Here is a 26,465-nt window from a genome sequence, read left to right as displayed (position 1 = left end):
TTTTCTCTACAATGCCACTCTCTTCTCGTTACCTGCTCAGACAAATTGACAGAGAATAATTTTGTTCATATAACTGTTAATCACTTTTTTTCTATATTTATCTAACTTTCAACGTTACAGTATTTTCTCTACAATGCCACTTTCCTCTCGTCACTTTCTCTTCGTATCCTCTAAGGTTCTTTCTCTTAAATCCTCCCTCTTTCTGTGTCACCCTTTCCATCCACTCAGTCTTCTCCCTTCCCTGTTCCTTATTCTTTCTTTCATCCCTATTCTTTTTCTTTCTCCCAGTCCCCCGCTTGTCTTTACTTATCCATCACTCGCTCTCTCTCCCTTCCACTCCACTCTTGCATCCCTCGCGTCTGTCTTTCCCTTTCCTTTCTCTCAGTCTCCCTCCCTCCCTGTCCCTTTATCCTTCACTATCTCTCTCTCCGTCACCTTCTCCATCTCTTCTCCACTCATCCATCCCTACGTGTCTGTCTATTCCTTTCATTCCTGTCCATCTTCTTCCCTCATTGTTCCTTCAAATATATCTGCTCACTCAGACTCCTTCCCTTCTTACACCTTCATCTCTGCCTCTCTCTCTCTGTCTCTCACTGTCACCCCTCTCTTTCTCTCTCTCTCCTTCTCTCAGTCCCTTTCCCTCCACTGAGATTCCTTCCCTCTCTGCCCCTCCATCTCTCCCTCACCCTCTCTCCCTTCGCCTCCCCGCCTCTCCATCTCTCCTCCACTCATCCGTCCCTCGCGCGTCTGATGTAGAGCAAGCGCGCGCCTCCTACATAGTTGAAACAGATGGAGATAATACTGCACCTGCTGGAGACTGCCGTGAATCTCTGTTTGCCTGCTTAATAGTAATACATGAGGTGGGGGAGCGGTAGCAGTGACGGGGCGGCGGTAGTGGCGGGGCGGAAGCAGTGACGGGGTGGCAGTAGTGGCGGTGGTAGTGGCGGCGGCGGCGGCTTGCTCTCTCTCTCTCTCTCTCCTGATGGCTCGTGAGGAAATGGGCGTGTGTGTGTTCATCAGCCAAAATGGTGTGCGTCTCTAATGGAATTTGATGTTGCGGGGCCTACATAGAGGTGGTGTAAGGAGGGGGAGAGGGAGGAGGAGGGAGAGGGAGTAGAAGAGGAGGAGGGATAGAATGACGGAATAAAATAGCGTAAGAGAGAGTTATTTAGTAAGTAAGAGAGAGAATAAGAGACTGAGAGTAGAATAGTAAAATAAATAGCGAGAGTAAAAGGAACCGTCTAAGGGATTGAGACATATACAGATAGATAGACAGACAGCTTGACAAACAACTAGACAGACAGAAAGACAGAAATAGACAGGCTGACATATGTAAAAAGGCAAATAAAACCGACAGAAAAACATATAAAGATAGACAGATGGATCGATATGTAGACAGACAGACAGGCAGACATAGATAGACAGACAAACAAATAAAGATAGACAGACAGGCAGACATAGATAGACAGACAAACAGAAAGCAAATCCAGAGACAGACTAATAATGAAAAGCAGAGATGTATGGATAGCGATAGGCAAGCAGACAGACCCAAACAGACAGACAGATAAACAGACAGACAGACAGAGAGATGGACAGACAGACAGAGATGATGCCAAGGGCGTGGTGTATTACTCATTGTGTTTGTGTTGCCGTTTGAAATGTTGGCTTAGTTTAATTTGAGTGTGTCTGTCTGTCGCTCCTCGTGTGGTCAGTGTCTGTTTGTTGGTGTTTGTTTGTGTGTTGGTGCCGCTGTTAGTGTCTGTCCGCTTGTCTTGGAGTTAACCCGTCCGCTGCGATTGGCACTGATTTGGCCTTCACTGGTAGCCTGGTAACATATACTCCCAGGTCTTTCTCTGCCTCTGTGGTGGATAGTGGAGTGTTTCGCATGTGGTATTGGTGTGCTGGATATCCCCTCCCAAGATGCAGGACTTTACATTTTCTTCATTGAATTGTAGCAGTCATTTTTTGTTCCATTCCTGTAGCTTGGTGATGTCTTCTGGTAGGAAATCCGTAGTCAAGGAGTTAAGAGGCGTCAGTCAGCTTAAAGTGGAAGAGCTACAACGTCAACTTTCTTATCTCTTATCTGTAGTATGTTTGTATTGCGTCTTTTCTTAGTAATGTGAAAGTAGTTAGTAACGGCTTTTTTTCATATTTGTCTCCTTTTTTTATGCCCTTGAACTGACTCCTCTGCTGTAAATAAAAAAAGAATATTGTCTGCCCCTGTTTTACTCATGGTTGAATTTTTTTATGTATTTTATTTATTTATTTATTTGTTTGTGTGGGGGGGGGGGGAGAGGGGGGAGGGTGATACAACCGCTTCCTTTTATCATGTATATATTTTCTCTATACCACATACACCTTCCACTCCACCGTTCTACTTATTTTCTCCACACACCACTACACAACCCAGCCACACACACCATATGGCAAGATGGCGCCACTATAAACACTTGCCTGCGCCATAACGGGCTGGAACCAACCATCAGGCCCCACCAACAAAGCAAAACGTAAAAATGATAAACCTTCTTAACCTCACATATCACCACACTACACAACCACATCCACCATTAACCTCACGTATCTCCACACTATACAACCACATCCACTATATTCCTCTTAACACCACATAGCATCGTCACAGTAATCAACCACAGACACCATACTCTTCTTAGCACCATACATCACCATACCACCCACCCACACCCCCATCACCTCATCATCCATCCTCATCAATTACAAAATCCCCAATAATGAGTTTGTTAAGAATGGGTTAAAAATGGACGGGTGTTTTAAATATTGGTGGCATATTTGATGAAGGCTGCGGAATTTGACTCTGATTACCATATTCCCGGCCTACGTATGAAAAAAAAATAAAGGCTGATTAAAAGTGTTATCGTCTGAGTATTATTGAGTGATCCGTTCATTGTATTTGTTGGGCTTTTCACGGAATAACTTTTTAGCGCCGTCAGCAACTCGCCATTACGATTCATGGTGCTGGATTATATTTATTTATTATATTATATTTTATTGTATTTATTATATTATATTTTTATTTTGTTGTTTTATTGTTGAACTCTTGGTACCTGGTGTTGCTGCGGCTGCCTTGGTCGGCTTATGAATTTGTCTGCAGTTAGCGTTTTTGTGTACGAGGTATGTCAGGAGCAGCGAGTAGTGGGCTTTTCTTTATTGTTGTTTCCTTTTTTTGTGCCCTTGTGGTGTCTCCTTTGCTGTGAAAAAAAATGTATCTGTGTATGAGTGGATTTATTTACACAGGCATTTATGTATCAATTCGTATATTCATTCTTTATTTACAGGTGAACGTTTAGCAGCTTTGTAGCACTCCTCCCTCTCTGCCCGTTTCGTTTCATAATACAAATAAAAGTAACCTGATGGAGCTTAAAACAACATGGTAAAGTCTGACATATGCAAGACACAACACAACATAAGCTAACCTAACCATAGCTAAGTAAATCAAAATTAATGAAGGACTAACAACCTAACTTTGCTAAGCTTAAATCAAACTTCACTGGACTTGACGAAGCCTAGCACACTAAACTAAACTAGAATCATAATCCATAATCTACACTACACTTAAGCAGCATAACTAAGCATGATCTGATAGGCTCAGCGTAGCACTTTAAATTAAACTAGCGCAACAAAACATGATTTAATTGGCTCGGTATCAGCGTAATAACGAAAAAAAAAATGGTTCAGCATATCATTTCACAGCTTAACCAACCCGCGTCAACCCGAGTCAACCTAATCTAATATAATCCTTATGCGTTGTATGTATTTATGTATGTATCTGTACACGAATGAATAATGTAAACATGTATATATGTATTTCTTAACTATTTAAATGCATGTCTTCCTTCTTACCTATCTCAATTTAATGCGCCTAAATATCGTGGGTCCACACAGGTGAGCATAATTTTATCTGGATGGCCGACAGGTGAGTGACAGTCATGTGGACGCGGTGCTCACGGGTCTGCTCACGTCATGAAGGTAAAAGCGACAGACATACATGCATACACACACACACACACACACACACACACACACACACACACACACACACACACACACACACACACACACACACACACACACACACACACCAAACTTTTCTTCCCTTCTGCGTGAGACTGAACTGTAAAGGAAATTAGTTTGTGTCGTGCATAATTAAATGATGACGGTAATGGCGACGATGATAATTATGTTAAATGTGGCAGTAGCAGCAGTAGTAGTAGTAGTAGTAGTAGTAGTAGTAGTAGTAGTAATGATAAAGAACATGACTAAGTGCATCAACGGAAAAAAAAAGGATTACTAAACAGAAAGCAAACTATCCATTTCCATTTCTAACGCTGAGAACGGGAAAGAAAGAGTCGGCTTGAATAATGGCGAGCTTATTCACAAAAAAAAAATAGTGAGAGAGAGAGAGAGAGAGAGAGAGAGAGAGAGAGAGAGAGAGAGAGAGAGAGAGAGAGAGAGAGAGAGAGAGAGAGAGAGAGAGAGAGAGAGAGAGAGTAATAACAAATGGTGTCGAGAATCAGAACGCATAGCCATTAGCAAACACTCACACACACACACACACACACACACACACACACACAGACACACATTTACGCCCTTCTCGTTTTGTCGGTACGGGTCATGCTCTCACGAAACACAGATTTATGCTTTATGATCCAGTAACATCCGCCAGAACGCATTTGTACGAGGTTTCGATATTGGGCGTCTCTCTTTGACATGTCTTTGGCTAACTCTCTGCTTTTCTTTTCCTATACTCCTGCATCGTCCATCCGGCACCCACCACTGATATTGTTTTGTACTTTCCCGAGGTTTTACTTTTTCCCCCTGTCTTTAGGATACGAAATTACTGCTTTTCTCATCCACTTTCCTTCATTAACTGGACGTCTCTAGTTGTGGAATGAAGATGAAGTAAAGGAGAACAGTGACGCGAAGGAAGAGCAGGAGAAGCAGGTGGATTAGGTGGAGGAAGAAGAGGAGAGATGGGAAGAGGAAGAGGAACAGGAAGCAGAGGCGTAGGCGGAGGAAGGAGGGAGAAGGAGGAAGAGGAAGAGGAGAGGAGAGGAGAGGAGAGGAGAGGAGAGGAGGAGGAGGACGAGGAGGAGAAGGAGGAGGAGGACTAGTAGGAGGAGGAGGAGGAGGACTGAGTTAATTGTCCTCTGCTCCTTGGTGACAAACGTAGGCATATCAATCAGGAGAGAGAGAGAGAGAGAGAGAGAGAGAGACCAAGTGACTCCATTTGTTTGCTGGTGTAATAAGCCAACTTTCCTCCCTCTCTCCCTCCCTCCCTCCTTCCCTCTCTTCCTCCCTCCCTTTTTATTCCTCCTTCCCTCCCTTCCTCCCTCCCTCCCTCCCTTTCTCCTCCTTCTGTCCTTTTCCTCCTTTGTGTTATTGTTCTCTCCGCTTTTGTTTCCCTTTGCTGAATTCTTCCTTCTTTCTCTTTCGTCTTTGTTCCTGTGATATCCACCTTTTTTTTCCTTTTTCCTTTTTTATCTTTTTTCCTACACTTTCTTTACCTTAGGATATCCTCAAGTCATCCTTTTCCTTGTTTTCCCACTTTTTCCTCTTTATCTCTTCTTCTTTTTTTGTCACATTGCTTCATGGACGAATGCAAGTAAGTGTGTGTGTGTGTGTGTGTGTGTGTGTGTGTGTGTGTGTGTGTGTGTGTGTGTTGCTCATTCTGTATTCCACTCGATAAGGTTATAAATACTTGTTGGAGGAGAGAAAACGGTTGTGTGTCCTTTTGCCTGCATATCTGAAACGTGTGGTTCTTGGTATACGAGGCTTGGCCAGGCATGAAAAGTGTGTGTATGTGTGTGTGTGTGTGTGTGTGTGTGTGTGTGTGTGTGTGTGTGTGTGTGTGTGTGTGTGTGTAAATCATCAATGAAAGACCTAAGATTAATGTTTACTGGCGCGACGTGTGTGTTTGTGTGTATGTCTCTGTGTGTGTTTGTTTGTGTTTATGTTTTTTGTGTGTATTGTTTTTGTTGTTGCTATTTTTTTTAGTAACTTATAATGTTTCGGGTCATCTGAGCATCATTGGATCATAAGTTTATTGCTTCATAGTAAAGGGGAAAAAATAAATTGTGCTGCCGGAGAACCTACTTCTTCATCGTTACACTTAACATTTTATCTAGTGTATTGACGGTGTGAGACGATGGACGATGCTTTTTAGGAAATCATCTGCAAATATTTGAGGCTGAGATGTGAAATTTATTTGATATTCTGATAGTTAATGCATTTCCTGTATTTTGTAATGTAAGGAAGTGAATGGCTAATCTTTGTTGGGCAAGAAATATGGGGATGTTAATACTCACTTCAAACCATCTTTACCTCTAATCTCTTCCTACTTCCCAATCAAGTATTTCTCTTTAACCAATCAACAAACAAGCAATGTCTTCCATTTAACTCTGTGTGCATATGATTTGAGGATACTGGTAAAGGTTAAATCTTATCTGCTGTTCCTGAGCTTGCGTGCGCGAGCTTATTAGTGATGTTAATTTGATCATACCTCCCCAGTGTATATTCATGAGTTGTAGTCCTCTCATTCCCGGCTACTTGCTTGTATTACGTACCTGCATATGTACCTGGCTTGATTTTCCGAGTCTTAACCTAATTAGCCTCCTTACCTGACCTTCATTCAGCCTTCTGTTTACTAATCTAACATTCTTACCTTCTTTAATATAACGTGTTTAATTTAATGACTTCCTACCATGCCCCTTCCTACCATATCTCTCGTTACCATTACCGGAGAATATGAGTAAGAAATGAAAGGTTCCAGTAGTAGTAGTAGTAGTAGTAGTAGTAGTAGTAGTAGTAGAAGTAGTAGTAGTAGTTGTAGTAGTAGTAGAAGTTGTAGTTGTAGTAGTAGTAGAAGTAGTAGTGGTAGTAGATGAAGTAAAATTTGTAGTTATAGTAGAAGTAAAAGTAGTAGTGGTAGAAGTAGAAGTTGTATTTGTAGTAGTAGTACGAGTATTAGTAGTGAGAGATCTTTATAGTATCTCTCCCACACACCCTTAAAAAAACAACAACTCCAATTACGTTTTCGGTGAGTTAGGTGTCAACATTTTCTAATTTATATTCATGCCAAGGCGAGGAGAGGCGAAGGGCAGGGAGGGAGAGCGGAATATTTTCACTGTTCCACGTTCGCATCCCTCTTGTTAACTCGTACCACTCCGCCATCTTTTCCATTTCCTTTCTGCTCTTCCTCCTCCAAAGAAGCTGAAGAGATATGTTAAAGATAGGTTTAATTAAAGACAGAAAACTACATGCTCCAGAGAGAAATACAAAGAGAGATAGAGGAAGATGAAGGATATGGAGAGATAGATGGATGATAAACAGATAGATATATAGAGATAGATAGATAGATGGATAGATAGATAGATAGATATAATGAGAGACTAATACCGTGAAACAAAGTAAAGTAATAAGACTAACTGCGCAACAAAAAAAAACTTTCTCTTCATCAATTCTTCTTTTTTCGACCATTTGCACAAAGTCTAGCGATGTCTGTTTTCGTTTCAATATATTCATTTCATAAGCACTCCTCTCCTCATAGACTTTTATTTTACCTTTTCTTTACTTCTGTTTTCACTTTCTGTTTTCCTTTTCTTTGTCTGTCCATAACCTTCCTATTGCATTTTATATTCCCCCTATTCCGTTACTCGTCTCTCTTTCGTTCGTCTCTCGTTCTCTTCCCTTCTCTTCTCTTGTCTCCCTCCTCTTGTCACTCACTCTGTTTCAGCTCTAACTTTTTCCTTGCTATCTTTTCTTCTCTCTTGCCATCCCTTATCATTTTGTCCCTTCCCTTCCTTTCTCTTCCCCTCCCTTCTCTTTCCATCTCTTCCCTTCCCTTCCCATCCCTTCCCTTCCCTTCCCTTCCCTTTCCTTCCCTTCCCTTTCCTTTCCTTCACTTTCCTTCCTTCCTTCCTTCCTTCCTTCTCTTCCTTCCTTCCTTCCTATCCTTTCCTTTCCTTACCTTACCTTCCCTTCCCTTCCCTTCCCTTCCCTTCCCTTCCCTTCCCTTCCCTTCCCTTCCCTTCCCTTCCCTTCCCTTTAATATCCTTCCTATCCCTACCCTTCCCTAAGCTTATCTTCCCTTCCTTTCTCTTCCCTTCCCTTCCCTTTCCTTTGATATCCTTCCTATCCTTTCCCTTCCCTAAGCTTCTCTTCGTTTCATCTCCCATCCCGACCCGTCCCTGCGACTCGCTCATAACAAAACAAAGAGCAACAAATATTGCCCGGTGCCGATTCCTATATTATTGGTCCCAAATCCGGAGCCTGGCCACTGCGAACTGATTAAAGCGAATAGGTAGGTCCACTTTTAACCATCAGCATAATGACGAGAGAAAGTGTGGAGGCACGCAATTAATACTTCACGCTGACTGATGCATGTAAATTGAGTGCGTGTGTGTGTGTGTGTGTGTGTGCCAGCGAGTGTGTGTGGGTGTTTGTTTGGGTGGGTGGGGGATTGAGTGAGTGTGCGTGTATGTGTGCGTGTGTGTGTGTGTGTGTGTGTAGAGAGAGAGAGAGAGAGAGAGAGAGAGAGAGAGAGAGAGAGAGAGAGACTTGGGGCTAGGTATTCAAATATGGCTTGGTGTTACCGTAGACTTTTACAACATTTTTTTCCACCGTTTTCACTCACGTTTTTTTTACGCCCGCACACTAAGCCCAGCGGAGCACCAATTTAGACTGTGGATAATTTATACATATACAGCATGACTCCGTCGCCCTATGTTAAGGGTTTAAATAGGGGTATGGATGGGCTCTTCATTTTCACGCCCGCTTGGTGCCAGGATATTCAGAGTTTGCTGGGACGAGGAAATGAACAGGAAGGTGATTTTTCTCTCTCATGAACCCTAAATAATTTAGTGGCGATCGCTGCATAATCAGTTAGTTCCATTGCCTCCACAGCTTACTTATTACACACACGTTTCGATTGTGCTGCGCCAAACAATGCAATCAGCGAGTTAATGACTTCTCTGTTTAATGAGATTGTCGTTTCGAGAGGTAGGTGCGTTGTTTAGGTTGGTGTTTAGCGGGTTTGTTTCTTTACCTGCTGTAGCCTTCTTTGCCTGTCACAGCTGAGTGATCGTAGAGAATTGAGATAGCGCGAGAAAGATAAGGCTAAATTAAAAAAAAAGAGAAGAAAACATTCTTGCACATGAAAATCTGTAGTGCAGTGGATAACCACAACAAATGTTAAAGTTCTACCTCGAGTCGCGCATATCACAAGCTTTACTTTCAGTTGTGTGGGGAAATCAAATTTGAGCTCTGAGAACTGTGGAAAGCCAACTCCTGGATTGATTCATCAGGTCTAATGCACACTCGTGCGCACTCTTGGAACTAAACAATGTACAAAAACCCATCAAAGCTGTTTTTTTCCAGCTAGATTTGTATTGTTCATTCATTTGGTGATATTGTTGAAATCTGCAAAAAACAAAGTACTTGCATTAGGTCAATATGAAGGCCAAATTACGTGAATAACTTTTGAACATTATTGAAGTGATACTATTATTTTAATGTGAACACTAAATTGGACATATGCAACAGTTGTGAAAATTTGCCACTATTTTGACACTATACGGAAAATAATAATAATAAAAATAGAATGGGCCCATCGTGCTATAATGATTTAAAACTTGCAAAGAAACAATGACCGAAACCTTTAACACTACCCAGACCAGAGGCACAGTCCGGTTCACTTTGGCTCACTCGGCGTCCACGACACTTTCCATGCAGCGACGGTGGATCAATCAAGACATGACAAAATATTGATGCCTGAGAAAGAGGCGTCCAAAGAGGCTGCCAACCGGTTGTCTCCTTTCTCCAGCGTCCGTCATAGGCTTTCAGCGTCTCTGAATAATGATCGACGCCTGGCTCCAGCAGTTAGCATGGTGGCAACTGCGCTAAATGTGCTGGCTGAGTGCTGCCTGGCTGAAGGAATATTCTCTGAGCTCAAAAACGTTATGTGAACATCTGTTTTCCGGTATCTTTCAGTTCCTCTGGTTTGGACGTACATGTGCACCAAGAATACCTCCTAACGGAAACATTAAACCTTCACTGATCTCACTTGGCATGCATAGAAGTCCATTAAAAACGTCATTCACCTGAGCAAAAGAGCTATTTTTACCAGGGAGTCTACTTTTCTTTGTCAGCAAATGCAGATACATTGTCACCCGGCGAGAGAGGGCCGTCATCATCTCAAGCATGAGACATAACGGGGTGCTGATTGGCAAAATTTAAGAGATTGCTCCTTTTGATCAGTTTTAACCTTGGCTTTGACCCAAATGAATTACCTTTGGCCGTGGCGATCTCAAGAGTATCACTAAATAGATTGGGGTTTCCAAACCATCCTGAAATTACGCCTTGAATATCTGTATACATAATTCGATTCCAAAATTAGCCGTGTCTGATCATTAGACCCTGTTCACTAGCATCCATCTTGGATTTGGCGACTCATATTTCTCAGAGCTTAAATGAGACTTCTAAAAAAATCTATTAATAAATAATAATGTGCGCTACTTAAGAGAGAGATTTCAAGCATATTTCTCCAAGTGCACAAATGTAGAAACTTACTCACTGTGCTACTGAGGCTGTCCACGCAGACAAGGAAAACAAGTAGTTCCTGAATGACTATTATTGTGGGCGTGGGACTTAGTGGTAATAGTAAGAGAAGTGAATATTCGAGGCGCCAGTGACAATAGGCGAAGATAATTGATGTTGGGTATAATAATAACAGTGATAATGATTTCATGACAATGGTGCTGTTTGGGGGGTGAAGCGGGGCAAGGTATACTGAGAAGGCAGGAGTTATAGAGGGAAAGAGGCGAGGGAAACTTAAGATGAGAGGAAGAGGAAGAAATAACTAGAGGCATATACATTTTGCGAGCTGAAATAGAAGTGTTAAGGGGTGAGTTGGGGTGTAATGTAGGGAGAAAGGTTGTAGTTATAGAGGGAAAGAGGCGAGGGAAACTAAGATGAAAGGGGTAGGAAGAAATAACTAGAGGGGTCTACTTTTTGTGTGCTGAAGTAAAAGTGTAATTGATATTTTTATAACCACGGAGGGAAATTGAGGTCAAAAAGATCAGGGAGATGGCGAAGGGTGGACAGAGAGAGTGGAGGAGAGGAGGGAGGATGAGGGAGGGAACAGTGGTAAGTGAGAGGGAGGAAGGATTGCAAGGCGTGAGCGGAAGGGTGGAAAGAGGGGTGGAGGAGAGGGGAAGAATGAGGAAGGGAACAGTGGCAGGTGAGAGGGAGGGAGGATTGCAAGGCACGATGGGAGGTGATGGCGGAGTGGGTGGAGGAGAGGGGAAGGGTTGAAGGAAGGAAAAGAGGCGTGTGAGGGGGCGTGAGGAGGGTAAAGGGTAAGGGGAGATGATGATCGTAGTAAGGAAAGAGAGTTAAGGAGGGAATGGTTATAAAGGGGGATCAGGGAGAGCTAAAAAAATGAAGTCAAAACTAATAAAGATTTGGAGAGTAATGGAACACGGGGAGAAAAAACAGGACAAGAAGGGGAAAAATGGAAGAAAATAGGTGAGCCTGATTATTGGAGAGCATTAGAGGACAGGAAGAAAAAAATAAACAGAAGGGGAAAGGAAGAGCAAGTTAAGCAGGGGTGATTTTAAATGAAGAGGAAAAGGAAGGGGAAAAGAATGTATGATGCATAAAAAGGATGAATATAATTGATAAGGGAGCAAGGAAAAAGAAGAGATAACAGAGATTGGTGGTTGAGAGAGAGAGAGAGAGAGAGAGAGAGAGAGAGAGAGAGAGAGAGAGAGAGAGAGAGAGAGAGAGAGAGAGAGAGAGAGAGAGAGAGAGAGAGAGAGAGAGAGAGAGAGAGAGAGAGAGAGAGAGAGAGAGAGAGAGAGAGAGAGAGAGAGAGGTTGGATACGGTTAGTAGGAAAGTAGAGGACAGGGAGAGGAGCAAGAGAGAGAGAGAGAGAGAGAGAGAGAGAGAGAGAGAGAGAGAGAGAGAGAGAGAGAGAGAGAGAGAGAGAGAGAGAGAGAGAGAGAGAGAGAGAGGTAAGGAGGGAGAGGAAAGCTACCCGTTTACCCGAAAGGTTAATAACATGGGTTTAATAACGCCGGGCGGAGTGGCAGGTTAATTGCATTAGCTAATAAGCATAATTGGTTTTCTGTTCGATTCGTAAACGATAAACAATGAAGGTTTTGAGGCAGGCATCGACAGGGCGGAGGACGGGTGGTGGTGGTGGTGGTGGTGGAGATAGTGTTGGTCGTCGTGTATCGGAGGAGACGAGATAAATGGAGGAAATAAGGAAGCATGAAAGGAGAGAAATAAGAGGAAATGGAAGGAGAAAAAGAGGAGCGGGAGAGAGATGAAGAGAAAGATGGGTTTGTTTTATATGTTAAGGTCTTTCTCTCTGTCTCGCACTGTCTTCCCTCTCTCTAGGAGCGTTGGGATCTCTTACTGTCGAGAACTTTACGAAAATTATAAGAAAAAAAAGATACATCGACTGACTGAACGACTGACTGCCTGCCTGCCTGTTTGACTGACTGGCTGACTGACATACTGACTCACTGACTGGCGGGTGTTTCGAGAGGAAGAAAACTCGTCAGGCAAACTAATAAAAGAAAATTCACAAATCATCAGACAGACAGGTGTTCACGTGGGCGCAACGCGGAAGCCATCAAAGACTTTCGTACCTGGAGAAAAACATTATTGACAGGTACACAAACACACCTTAGATGGTAATTGACAAACAAAGAATAAAATGAGTCCAAGAATTGACAGCCGGATTTGTGTGTTTGGGAGAGTATACATGTATGTGATGTGTGTGTGTGTGTGTGTGTGTGTGTGTATATGTATGTATGTATGTATGTATTGTATAGGGAATGGAGATCAGGTTAATGACATGTTGATTAACTTTTAAATGCGAATGATCTAATGTCCGTCCCGCAGTCAATCTCCCATTTAAAATATTTGAGAGAGAGAGAGAGAGAGAGAGAGAGAGAGAGAGAGAGAATCATACCGACCACTGAGTATTGTGTGTTCCATTTTTGACCATTTGCTTACGAAATTTGTGTCGGCCAAAAATATTCGCGCCTCACTCACCAGGGGGAAGCGACTGTCCAATCAACTTCGCGAATCACTGTTTCTCTTTTCACTTCTCTCTGTCCTTATCTCCTCTTCGCCCTGCCACTTAGCGAAGACGGGCTAAACGCAGGAGAGAGAAGGGAGAAAAGTTGAAAAAAAAGCTGGAATGAAAGTGAAAATGTGAAAATTGTTGAGTGTTATAAAAAAAATAGAGAAAGAATTATGCCGTGCTGAAATATATGAGCGTGCTTGCAGGAACAGGTAGGTAATGGGCCGAAATGAGAACGTAAATGAAATACAAAAATGTTAAGCAAAAAGAGAAATAGAAAGACTGATGAGAAGCCAAACGGGAAGAAGTGCAAAAAAAATAATGTGACTGTAAAATACGGGAATGAGAGATGAGAGTCTGAAATTAATCGTCGTGATAAAAATATGTGGTGGTAATACGAAGGAAAGAAATAATTAAATGGAGAAGCAAAAAAAAAATAGGAAAAGAAGTAGAATTGTTTATGATAGGAAACGGAAAACAAGAAAATAGATGGATAGCGATAGACATAAATAAGTTGCAATATATAAAACAAACAGAAGCAAGAAAACGAAATGAAGATAGATAAAATAGAAGGCAGGAAGAGGCAAATTGAATGAATTTAGACGAAAGCGAAGAAGCCAGAGGAAGAAGAAGAAGAAGAGGAGGAGGAGGAGGAAGTGTAAAGAAAGGAGGAGATGGATGAAAAGGAGGAGGAGGATGGGGATAAAGAGGAGCAGTCGAAGGAGGAGGAGGAGGAGGAGGAGGAAGAAGAAGAAGCGTGTTTGTTGCAGGACTGAATAGCGCTTTCGATTGACACTTAAGATCTGATTTCCGAAGAGGAGAGTGGGAGGAAGAGGAAGAGGAAGGGAAAGAGGAAGATGAAGAGAAAGGAGGAGGAAGGGCTAAAGGAGTGCGGGGGAATGAAGGAGGAAGATGAGGAGGAGGAGGAGGTAAGGGAAAGGGAGTGGGACTAGACCAGCATGAGGGAAAAATAAAGTAAGTATATGAAAGAAGGAGAAAGATAAAATGTAAAGAGAATGAGAAAGGACAAGAGGAAAGAGGAGGAAGAAGAAGTGTGTGAATAGGAGGGAGTATTGACAGAAATTCGAAATGAGATGCAGGAGGAAGGAGAAGATGACTGAAATAATGGAAAAGAAGGAAAAAAACTAGAAAGGAAGGTGTGAAATGAGTATTTGAAAGGAAAAATGAGAAAATGAGTGAAACAAGAGGAAGTAATTGATGAAAGGGAAATAAGGAAGGAAGATTGAGCTGAAGAGAGAAAAGGATAGATACATAGATAGATAGATACATAGACATAAATACATAGAGAGTGAGAGATTGAGAAAATAATGATGTAAAGATGAAATAAGGAGGGAAAGGGAAGGGAACGGATGGAGTGGCAAAATGAGGGGTGGGGAGGTAAGTTTTCTTGTGCTGTAAAAAAAAAACAAAAAAACTCGATAATCACTTAGCAAAGAACGAAGGATTGGCGTGAGAAATGTTACAAGTGTGTGTTTTGTTGTTTTTGTTGTTGTTGTAGTTGTTAGAGATGTTACAGTGGTTGTTTGCTACTTATATTAGTTATTTTTGTTAGTGGTGGTATTATTTTTTTCATCTTCTTTTTCTGTTACTGTTTTTATTTTTATCATCATCACTATATGTAACTTTTCTTTTGTTATATTATTTGATCATCAGTAAACAATCCGATGTCTCTTGTTCAGATGGTCGGCCACGTAATATTTTTCTAGTTATTTTTTCGTGCAAGAGTTGTGCTTTTTTATTCTTCAAATTTATGAGTCTGTTTTATTATTTTTTCATTTTACGGTTCGACGCAGCGGGTAATTTTTGGGTTGTCAGTGGAAGTAATTACGGTTATTAATTTATGCATAGATTTTTTTTTCCTCTCTCACTCAGAACCATTTACTAAAACAATATTATGCTGCACACACACACACAAAAAAAAAAAATAAAGTAAAAAAAAATAATAAATAAATAAATAAATAGAAAATAAAAATATAACGCGAGCAGGAACAGCGCAGTGCCCGGAATTGTCAACAGCATAAACTCAATGTGAATTACTTTCCACAACAGCACTTGGTTTTTGTAAATATTTCCACAAAATAGTGTTACTGTCTTTCCATTATCATTATTATTATTATTTTTATTATTATTATCATTCTTCTTCTTCTTCTTCTTCTTCTTCTTCTTCTTCTTCTTCTTCTTCTTCTTCTTCTTCTTCTTCTTCTTCTTCTTCTTCTTATTCTTCTTCTTCTTCTTCTTCTTCTTCTTCTTCTTCTTCTTCTTCTTATTCTTCTTCTTCTTATTATTATTATTATTATTATTATTATTATTATTATTATTATTATTATTCTTAGTATTGTCATATGTCTTCTTATGTTTGTTTCATTCACATAACTTATATATATTTTCAGCAATAAGACTGCATTATTATTACTATTATTATTATTATTATTATTATTATTATTATTATTATTATTATTATTATTATTATTATTATTATTATTATTATTATTATTATTATTATTATTATTATTTTACTGTTATTACTATTACCCCCCCACACCCCCTCCTCCCCACCCCCAACCACCCCCCCTCCCCCAACACAGAGCCACCCAGATCCTACCACCCCCTAATCCACCCTCTCCCTTCCGTCCCCCTCCCCTTTCTTCTCTCCACCCCCTCCCCCTCCCCCCTCCCCTTCCTCCCCATCTCTGGCGGCTCGAGATTAGCCCACTCTAATTCGGCATCAATCCATTGTTTAATATAATTTCCCGCCGAGAGCATGCGATCAGGCAATCTTTAAACTCAATATTTAATTACGAAAAGATTATAATTTACGAGCCTGGACGGGGTGTTTTTTCCTTCCTCTCCTCCTGGGACTAATTAGAGAAATATTGGATAATAATAAGTTTAGGGAGCAGAAGGAGGAGGAGGAGGAGGAGGAGGAGGTGAAGGGATGAAAGGGGAGCCACAAAAGAAGAGAAAAAAGAGTGAAAGAGAAGATATAACACAATTACCAAGAAAGGGAATGAGGAAAGATGAGGCGAAAGACGAAAGGAGAAATTGAAAACGAGAAAGGAAAATAAGTGATGATGAAGGAAAGGAAGAGCAGAAGAAGGAGAGCGAAAAAAGATGAAACAGAGGGTGGAAAACGAATATAAGAGAAAGATAAAAAGGAATGATGATGAGAAGGAGGAATGGAAGAAAATGAGTGTAAAGACAAAATATGATGATGACGAGGGAGAAAAAAAAATAACATGAGAATGGGCGCGAAAGAAAAGTGGAGATGAAGGAAAATGAAGAATAAGGAAAAGGGAGAGAGAGGAAAGAGGATGAGGAGGAGGAAAATGAAGAATAGAAATGGGAAGAGAAAAGATGAGGAGAAGAAGAAAGATGAAGAACATGAAAAGGGGAAAGAGGGAAAATGAAGAAGAGAAAACCAGAGAATGGGGAAAAAAAGAAAAGATGATGGAGAAGAAAATGGAGGATAAAAATGGGAAGAGAAAAGATTATGAGGAGGAAAAGGAGAATAAATATAAGTGGAAAGATAAGAAAAAAACGAAGAAGAGAGAACCGGAGAATGGGAGAAGAAAGAAAAGAAGATGAGGGGTAAAATGGATAGAGAAAAGGTGATGAAAAGGATAAGAAAATTAAGGACATGAGAGAAGAAAAGAGAGAGGAAGGGATGGAAGACAACAAAAAGGAAGGTTGAGGACTAGCGAAAGGAAAAATACGAGGAAAGGGACGCAAGAAACCCTAGAAGCAGAAGCAGAAGAAGAAGAAAAAGGAGAGAATTGAAGAAGAATAGAAGATAATAGAAGAAGAATAGAAGAATATAAGAGAATATAAGAAGGAGAAGTATAAAGAAAGGGAGAGGTAGAATTGTGGAAGAGAGATGCAAAGGGTCGGACATAAAGCAAAATAAATATAAGGGAACCATTTTTTTTTAACAGTTAATGCAATGAGTCGTAATTAAAAGATTATGCAGCCGTAGTTTTGACATGTATTTTGAATGTCATTGTTTGAGAGGAGCCTTTGAAATTAAACGGGAGAATTAACTACAGGGAACGAAAACTAAAAATACAAAATGAGAAAACGCGAATGTAATAAAAAATAAAAATAAAAAAAGCGCAGCGCGTGTGTGGGGTGAAGGTTTATTTATTTTTTGTTGCTATTTTTTTCCTTGTCTATATCTCCTTTTTGCACACGTTTATTTTTCATTTGCATTTCCAAACACACACACACACACACACACACACACACACACACACACACACACACACGCACACACTCACACGCACACTCGCACTCACATCCACTCCCTCCTCCCTCCTCTCCACAGAAGCAAAAGCACACATAAATAAATACATCCGTGACAAGACTGTGACAGGAGGACGAAGGGGAACAAAGAAAAATACGAAGAAGGGAATGAAGAGCGAGGGCGTCCAACACTACACTGGCTGACTGACTTCGATGCATTTTTTTAGGAGAGAGAGAGAGGAAAAGAGAGAAATACATAGAGAGAGAGAGAGAGAGAGAGAGAGAGAGAGATAGAGAGAGAGAGAGAGAGAGAGAGAGAGAGAGAGAGAGAGAGAGAGAGAGAGAGAGAGAGAGAGAGAGAGAGAGAGAGAGGATGAGAGGCATGACTTAGGCAGTATTCCAGGCAGAAGGACATTGTGACTGCTGGAACGAGCCTCTGGAAGCGAAGGGGAGCGGGGGAAATGGAAAGGGTGTCCCCGTCGGGCTTAACAACAGCAGGCTAAGTCATCAGGTCTTGGCGTAGAGGGCGTTAGAAGAAGGGGAAGAGGGCACGACACTATTAGAGGAGAGAGACCCGCCGCCTGGTTCTCCTTCGTCTCCTTCTTCTCTTCCCCCTCCTCTTCACAAGAAATGGCGTGGATGAAGATGCTTGATTTCGGGTGCCAGACTTATTGCTTCGGAGACGTGTCCTCTGTATTTCTTAACCACCTGAATCTAAAGGAAAACGAAAGCTTGTGTGACGTAATAAAAGAAAGTTGCACCCTCTTCTTCTGCAAACATATAATTCAAGTGACGCCAAACCCAATGATTTAGGCAAATAAACAAAACTGAATGTGGGATTGTGTGAGGAATATCAGCCCCCACACTACAGCAACTCCAGAAACTAACTCCTGTATTACACCCTCTCCTCCTTCTCTTCCTCCTTCTCCTCCTCCTTTTCCTCCTCCTCCTCGTCGTCGTCTTCGTCCTCCTCCCGTTCCTGCTCGTCTTCCTCCTTCTCCTCCTTCTCTTCCTCCTTCTCCTCCTCCTTTTCTTCCTCCTCCTCGTCGTCGTCTTCGTCCTCCTCCCGTTCCTGCTCGTCTTCCTCCTTATCCTCCTTCTCTTCCTCCTTCTCCTCCTCCTTTTCTTCCTCCTCCTCATCGTCGTCTTCGTCCTCCTCCCTTTCCTGCTCGTCTTCCTCCTTATCCTCCTCTTCTCCCTTCTCCTCCTCCTGTTCTTCCTCGTCGTCGTCCTCGTCCTCCTCCCGTCCCTGCTCGTTTTCCTCCTTATCCTCCTTCTCTTCCTCCTTCTCCTCCTCCTTTTCTTCCTCCTCCTCGTCGTCGTCCTCGTCCTCCTCCCGTCCCTGCTCGTTTTCCTCCTTATCCTCCTTCTCTTCCTTCTTCTCCTCCTCCTTTTCTTCCTCCTCCTCGTCGTCGTCTTCGTCCTCCTCCCGTCCCTGCTCGTTTTCCTCCTTATCCTCCTTCTCTTCCTCCTTCTCCTCCTCCTTTTCTTCCTCCTCCTCGTCGTCGTCTTCGTCCTCCTCCCGTTCCTGCTCGTCTTCCTCCTTATCCTCCTTCTCTTCCTCCTTCTCCTCCTCCTTTTCTTCCTCCTCCTCGTCGTCGCCTTCGTCCTCCTCCCGTTCCTGCTCGTCTTCCTCGTCCTCCTACTTTTCCTCCGTCCTTTCACTTCTCTTCTCTTTCCTCCCCACCTCCACTTTCCACTCTTTCCTTTTGCATTACATCCTTTAAAATAATTATGTTCCCGTATGATCAACCCTAACAGTATCAGGATGCCAGGCCACACTTTTTATAAGCTTTCTATGAACATCTTTTACAGGTTGATTTCACTTTTTATACCTCTTTCCTCTTATTCCTTTTCCTCTTTCCTCTCTTATTCTTCTCTTATGCCTGTTGATGTTCTTAATTTTGGTACTTATTTTGATCTATCATTTATTTCGGTCTAAGTTAGTTTTTTTTTTTAATAGCTATATCCAACTTTCTACTTACTAAGTTGTTGATAGTTTTTAGAATAAGTAATCCGAAGTAAAGTATGTGAAATTAAACTAATCAAAAAAATAAGTTGAAGCTGCCGTTTTTTGTGCTGATAACCGACATCTTTTTTTTCTTTCTTAGGGACAACTTGGAAGACGGCCAATACCTGCTCATCATCAACTGCTTCCCTTAAGGTATGTAGATTTTTATTCGAATTTGCACATCTTAATCAGAACATCTTTTACCTATGTTCAGTGTCGGTGTTTTAGGGGTAACGACTTTGTGTTTAACCCGTCCGCTGCGATTGGAACGGATTTGGCTTTCACTAGTAGCCTGGTAACATATAGTCCCAGGTCATTCTCTGCCTCTGTGGTGGATAGTGGAGTATTTCCCATGTGGTATTGGTATACTGAATATCCCCTCCCAAGGTGCAGCCACACTTTTTGTTCCATTCCTGTAACTTGGTGAGATCTTCTGGTAGGAAATCTGTAGTCAAGGGGTTAAGACCGGAGTCCAGATTCTCTAACGTTTCTACTCCTTAGCACATTATCTCGTAGAAGTTGTACGCTGTGGGATGTTTCATGACCCCGGATGTAGTCTGACTAGGCTTCTGCGCCATGGACGGAAGAAAAACACTCATCAGAGCCCGACTAATCTTGTCTGTTGTCTTATAAAAAATAGTCGTAGCATGAGTCGGAAGTGTTTGACAGTACGAGTTCAGACGCCCTTCCTGAAGTCACCCAAAGGCACTGGGGCTCGAACCGGCTCCCTTTGGCGCTTCAGTTCTATAGCTTCACACTCGAACCAACCAGATTACCGTTTTTCATATCAATAGTCCCCATTCACTCTCCGTTTACGAAGGAGAAAAATCAAGGAACGTCGGAACAGTCCCAAGTTCGGGTTACTGGAACGTCCCGAGAGTGAGATTAATTGACGGAAAACTCGCGTCCAGGTATTTTTAGGCCTGAAGAGAATGGAGTGTAAGCCTTTTTTTGAGAGAGAGAGAGATGGCAGTTATAGCAAGATCGTTTTTCATATTTTTTTCTTCATTTTTTTGTCTCGTGGCTCGTATGGTAAACTTTCCATTTGTGTTGCTGGAAGGAAAAAAAACACTGACCATCGCGTCATTTCTGCTTCACTGATGGGAGAGAAAGAAAGAAGAAAGGAGGTAAAAGGGAAGAAGAAAGAGGAGGAGAAAATGAAGAACCGTTGCAAAGAGGGGAAAGAGGAGCAAGATATGGCGTTTGGGAAGTGTTTGAGTATGTTTGTTTGTGTGTCAGAGTGTGTGTGTGTTTTATGTTTGTGTTCTAAGATGGTGTTTGGAAGGTCTATATAACCGTATCGTACGAAGTAACTAAGGTTTGAACAAGGACACCTCTCCTCCCGAAATTGACCTCTCTTTCGGCCACCTCTTTTGATTCTTTTTTGTAGGAGCAGCGAGTAGCGGGTTTTTTTTTATTATTGTTTCCTTTGTTTGTGCCCTTGAGCTGTCTCCTTTGTTGTAAAAATAAATGAAAAATGAATAATAATGACAATGATGATAAGAATAGAATAGTGACGTAGTGGTAATAATAATGAAGGAATATATAAGGTAGTCACACACTCACTTTGTTCACGTATAAATAATCAATGTCGGTCTCTTTTTGTTTGTTGCACAGTGACCTTTCATGATCACGGGTTTGTGGGTCAGAAATATGCGTGTGTGTGTGTGTGTGTGTGTGTGTGTGTGTGTGTGTGTGTGTGTGTGTGTGATGTGATGACAGGCATAAAAAAACGAGGGTGGATCTGCCGTGGGTGTGACTGCCAACCCCCCCAAAAAAACGACAACAAAAAAAAGACAAACGAGAGGGAATTACAGACCGAAAAAATGTGTGAAAAAGCGAGGAAATAAAAAGAGCATAAAGGATATAGCTTCCAAACATAGCATCTGCTCGCGCCGGGACAACGAACTGAAAAATAAAAAGAAATATCCCCACATACAAAAATAGAGCACACATATCAAAGAAAAAAATATATATAAATGTAAACAAATAATGAAAAAAACGATATAACTAATTAACAGTATAAACCCCTTAAGTTAATGAGGAGAAAAGAGGTTAGATGAGTAAGGGAGGAACATACATATAAAGAAAAATAAAATGATATATAAATGTAAATACGAGTAAGTAATATAAAAACAACAACAATATAAATAAGTGACGATACAAAAGCTGCAAGTTAAGAAGAGAAAAAGAGGTTAGATAAATAAGGAAGGACCATACATATAAAGGAAGAAAAATATACGTAAATGCAAATAAATAACAAAAAAACAATAAAAATAAGTGACTAAATGGATAAATGGATAAAAAAGATGTTAGAGAAATTAGGGAAAATCTTCAAAGCAAAAAAGAGAATGATTACCAGATGTCTCAAACGAAATATCGAGAGAAGTCAGTCGCACCTGCCATTAATTCTTCCCCCGACGAGGAGATGAAAAGCTTGAAAGGGAAAGATGCCAAAACTCAGCAAAAGACTCCAGTGCAAAGTAGTAGATTCCTGACACTTTGACGGGTTATCTTTAGGCGGGTTCTCCTCGTCCTCGTTATCCTCCAGCCCTTCTTCTGCGCCTCCTTATCCTTATTTTCTCATTCGTACTCTTCTGCCTTTTCCTTCTCCTCCTCTTTACCCTTCAATTCGTATACTCATATTTCTCATCGTTTTCCTCCTCCTCCTTTTCCTCGCCTAACTCTTTTCCTTCTCTTGTTTTTATTCCTAATCTTCTGTCCTTTCCTTCTCATTTATGTTGTCATTGTTCTTATCCCCTTCTCCTCCTCCTCCTCCTCCTCCTCTTCTTCTTCCTCCTCGATCTCTTCCTCCGTTTCTTCCTCCTCGCCGTCGTCGTCATCTTCCTCCTGTTCCTGCTCGTCTTCCTCCTTATCCTCTTCTCTTCCTCCTTCTCTTCCTCCGTTTCTTCCTCCTCGTCGTCCTCGTCCTCGTCCTCCTGTTTCTTCTCGTCTTCCTCCTCCTCCTACTTTTCCTCCGTCCCTTCACTTCTCTTCTCTTTCCTCCCCACTTGCACTTTCCACTCTTTCCTTTTGCATAACTTTCTTTAAAATAATTCTGTTCCCGTTGCTGTTTCTCCCTCGTTAATCGTTACTGTAGTTTTCTGTATGCGTGGCTAATGACGTGTATTACCGTGTGTAGCAATGCCCAGGGTGTAGCTCTTAGTGAAGGTGGGCTAAGCTCATTCGATATGCAGGGAACTTTGAACGTGTAGTATTTCGTGTGTGTGTGTGTTGATTGGATGCCAGGGCGATAGTGTTTCTCATGGTGACGTTCTTGTATTATAGTTGCAGTTGTTTCAGTATTTAGTTTTAATCGTTTGTTGCCGTTCTGATCGTAATTACCTTTGATGCGTTCATTTGCCGGTCGTCACCCACCGCCACCACCTAGATCACTGCAGTTTGATTGGATGGTTTTAACCGTGTAGTATTATTAGTATTAGTATTACTATTGATGCACGTCTTCTTAGGTGAAACTGCGAGGCTGTAGTTTTCTATATTTCATTATTTTTTTCCTTCATATTTTCTTCCCAATACTTCTAAGACTTACTGGAAAAGGGGCGATATATCTGTAGATCCAGGAGTAGAAGTTTTTGCAGTGGATTCCGCTTTACCGCTTGGCCAGGTTCCATCCCTTGAGTTGGCAACACTTGGTCTGCCTCAACTCAGCCCGTGATTGGCAGTAATTTCCCCGGGGATAAATACTGAATATTCCTCCGATCTCTTATTGCAATCTACTTATCTTTTCGGATCTCTCTTCCTTCTTCCTTCTTCCTTCTATTCCTCTTTTCTATCTTGCTTTCCTCCCTCGTTCCTTCTCTTCCCTCCCCTTCCCTTCCCTTCCGTTCCGTTCTTTTCCGCTTCGTACCCTTCCCCTCCCTTCTTTTCCCTTCGCTTCCTTTCCCTTCCCCTCCTTTTCCTTCCCTTCCCTTCCTTTCCCATTCCATCCCTTCCTATCCCTTCCCTTTCATTTCCTTCTCTTCCTTTATTTTGGCGATTTATCACTTCCATATTCTTTTATTTACTTGCAATAATTATTTTTATATCTCCTTTCACCTTCTTTTTATTCTTTCTCCTCCTCTTTCTTCTCTTGTTTCTCCTCGTCCTCCTCCTCCTCGTCCTTCTCCTCCTCCTTCTCCTCACGTACTTTCAGTCAACTAGAAGATGATTCGTCGCAATAAATCACAGACAAAACTTCTCAACTCAGCGCCAATTACGGCTTAACACGTGATGGCGAAAGATGGCGAGCGATATCTCTTTCCTTTCCCGTTACCCCTTTTTCTTCTTTCACTTACGCTTCCCTCGCTTCCCCTCGTCTCTCTCTCCTCTCGCTCTCTCGCTCGCTCGCTCTCTTTTCGTTCCCTCAAAATTGAATTATTGTGGGAAGGTTCCAGTGATTGATGGTCTATGTGCCTGCCAAGCTATTCCATCTTTTCTTGCATACTTCTTCGCTCCTACGTCATTTCATATCAGTCAGCATGTCCGTCCGTTCCTCCGCCTCCCTCCCTTCCTGCCTGACTTTTCTACCTTTCTCACTGGTTCTAAGGGGATATACGAGTACAGGTGTTGATTTCAGGTGTGTCAATGAGTCTGCTTTCCTTACCGTTATTTAGTGGAGGAAGTGAGGGAGAGGTAGAGAGAAATGAGAGAGGGAGAGAATAGGCAAAAGAAAGGGTTAGTTGGGTATTGGTTTACAGGTGATATAGAAGTGGTGATTATAGGTATGTCAATGAATCTGAGCTTTCTTTACCTGATAATCAATAGACGAAGTGAAAGGTTGTTAAAAGAAGTGAGGGACAGGATAGGTAACATAAATGGGATGGAGAGGTATTGGTTCACAGGTGACATAAAGGTGTTGATTAAAGGTATGTCAATGAATTTTAGCTTTACCTGATTGCTAGTGAAGGAAGTGAGATGATGTTTAAAGAAGTGAGGGACAGGATTGGTAACATAACTAGGATAGAGACGTATTGGTTCACAGGTGACAAAGGTGTTGATTAAAGGTATGTCAATGAATTTTAGCTTTCCCTGATTGCTAGTGGAGGAAGTAAGTTAATGTTTAAAGGGTGAATGAGAGGATGGGTATCAGGAAGGGGTATTGAAGGGGGGGAAGAGTTTGGAAATATGCGCAGTGTTGGTTCAGGCTTTAATTGGTTGTCAGGCGAGAATGTGTCGCGCGATGTGCCTACAGAAAGTTATTGGAGAAGGATAATTAATTCCGTTAATTAGCCGCCGATATTAATGTTTGGTGAAATGTTAAGTGATGGCGTGGCCGATCGTTCATGTATACACACACACACACACACACACACACACACACACACACACACACACACACTCTCTCTCTCTCTCTCTCTCTCTCTCTCTCTCTCTCTCTCTCTCTCTCTCTCTCTCTCTCTCTCACACACACACACACTCACACAGAGCAAGTGCACAAATTAACAGGAATGAGTGAGGTGTACCATTTGATTCATAACGCGCAAGGCTTTTCTTTTACTGTTTATATATAGAAAAAAATATACAGATTCTCGTAAGACGATATTTGATAACCGATACATGTAGGACATACTTTAAAAAAACTCTACATTGTGGGTTAGGGAATCTTAAAGCATTGAATATCTACATCAAAGCTTCTGTCTTAATACGAGCGCGATGCCGGGGCCTGAAAACTAGACGAATACAGTAAGGAAGCCCAAAGTGGATCAGCCCAGAACAAGAGCCGAGTTATGGGTTGTTTGCGGAGTGCCATTTTGCTGCCGCTCACGTCCAGGCTTCTCCGTCTGGCTGGAAAGCAATGATCGGATTCAGAATACACACACACACACACACACACACACACACACACACACACACACACACACACACACACATACACACACACACACGCACACACACACACACACACATATAAGAGATATTTAGATAGTCAGAAAACATTATTCCCAGAGAAGGAAATTGAATGATGGGCCTCTTAGAGAAGTAATTGGGTCTGCTAATTGTGGTACGAACAGCACAATCACCAGAAGTAGTAGTAGTAGTAGTAGTAGTAGTTGTAGTAGTTGTAGTAGTAGTAGTAATAGTAGCAGTAGTAATAGTTTTTTTACAATGGCGGTATTTTAAGGGCAAAAAACAAACACAAATACAAAAAGGTCCGGTAAAAGCCGCTCCGACAAGAGTAAACCGAACGAGAGGCCAAAAGAGAGGCCAGTTTCGGGTAGTTTCGTAGTAGTAGTCGTCGTCGTGGAGGAGGTGGTAATACTCTTGTAGTAGTAGTGGTAGCAGCGGTAGCAATAAGAGCAGTATAAGCAGTAATAAGTCTTCTCGTATCCGCGTATCGACAACACAAATATTCTATGGGTAATAATAGTGGGGGCGGTATCAGCATCCCGGAGCGGGCGGATAAGCGGAGTATTACAACCAATGAAGATTTTCCAATAATGTGAATAATCTTCTATACCCAAAAGGCTGAGCTCCTGCTGCCCTTCCCCCGTCTTCCTTCCTTCCTTTCGTGGCATTCCTCGAAGAAAAATAAGCTTACATAATCGCCTTTACGAACTACCGGCATAAAAGCGATATTCCGACGGGCTATATCTACCCTGGCTCAAATTCCTCAGTCCGTATGTAAATATATACCCGAAAACCTTTATGGTATTTGAGCGAGTTATGGAGGAAAGGAAGGATGAGGGGTGAGGGGAGGGGCGGAGGAGGAAAAAGGAAGGATAGGTGCGGGTTATGGAAGAGGAGGAGGAGGAGGAGGAGAAGGTAAAAAATAACAGCATCAAAGGATTAAGCAAAGGCATGGGTGAATGAAGGGATGGAATGATGGGAGAAAACGAGAGATGGGAAAAAGAGGGAGGGAGGGAGAGTAGAGGTAAAAGTAAGATCTAAGGGGAATGAAAATAAAAGGAGGAAGGAAAGAGATAATTGAAGAAAAATATGTAGGCGGACTTCATAAAACAGATTGGTAGGCTGATATATATAGAGATGGATAAAGAAAGAGTTAGAGGAGGAGGAAGAGGAGGAGGTGGAGGGGAGGAAGGAGATCTAAGGGGAATGGA

The 26,465-nt window shown here is 41.8% G+C and overlaps 1 protein-coding gene across 1 annotated transcript in view; it reads left to right on the top strand.

Moving 5' to 3' along the window:
• The window catches only part of LOC126981165 (uncharacterized), a 186,257-nt gene that overhangs the window by 144,750 nt on the left and 15,042 nt on the right, over positions 1-26,465 (top strand). Inside the window, exon 5 of the mRNA XM_050831882.1 lies at positions 19,508-19,560. Coding sequence (XP_050687839.1) covers positions 19,508-19,560 — 53 coding nt within the window. The remainder of the gene's footprint in view (positions 1-19,507; positions 19,561-26,465) is intronic.

Source organism: Eriocheir sinensis, chromosome 47, assembly GCF_024679095.1.
Source record: "Eriocheir sinensis breed Jianghai 21 chromosome 47, ASM2467909v1, whole genome shotgun sequence".
Classification (NCBI taxonomy): domain Eukaryota; kingdom Metazoa; phylum Arthropoda; class Malacostraca; order Decapoda; family Varunidae; genus Eriocheir; species Eriocheir sinensis.
Note: the sequence above shows the minus strand (reverse complement) of the source record. Positions and strands in the feature narration are given on the sequence as shown.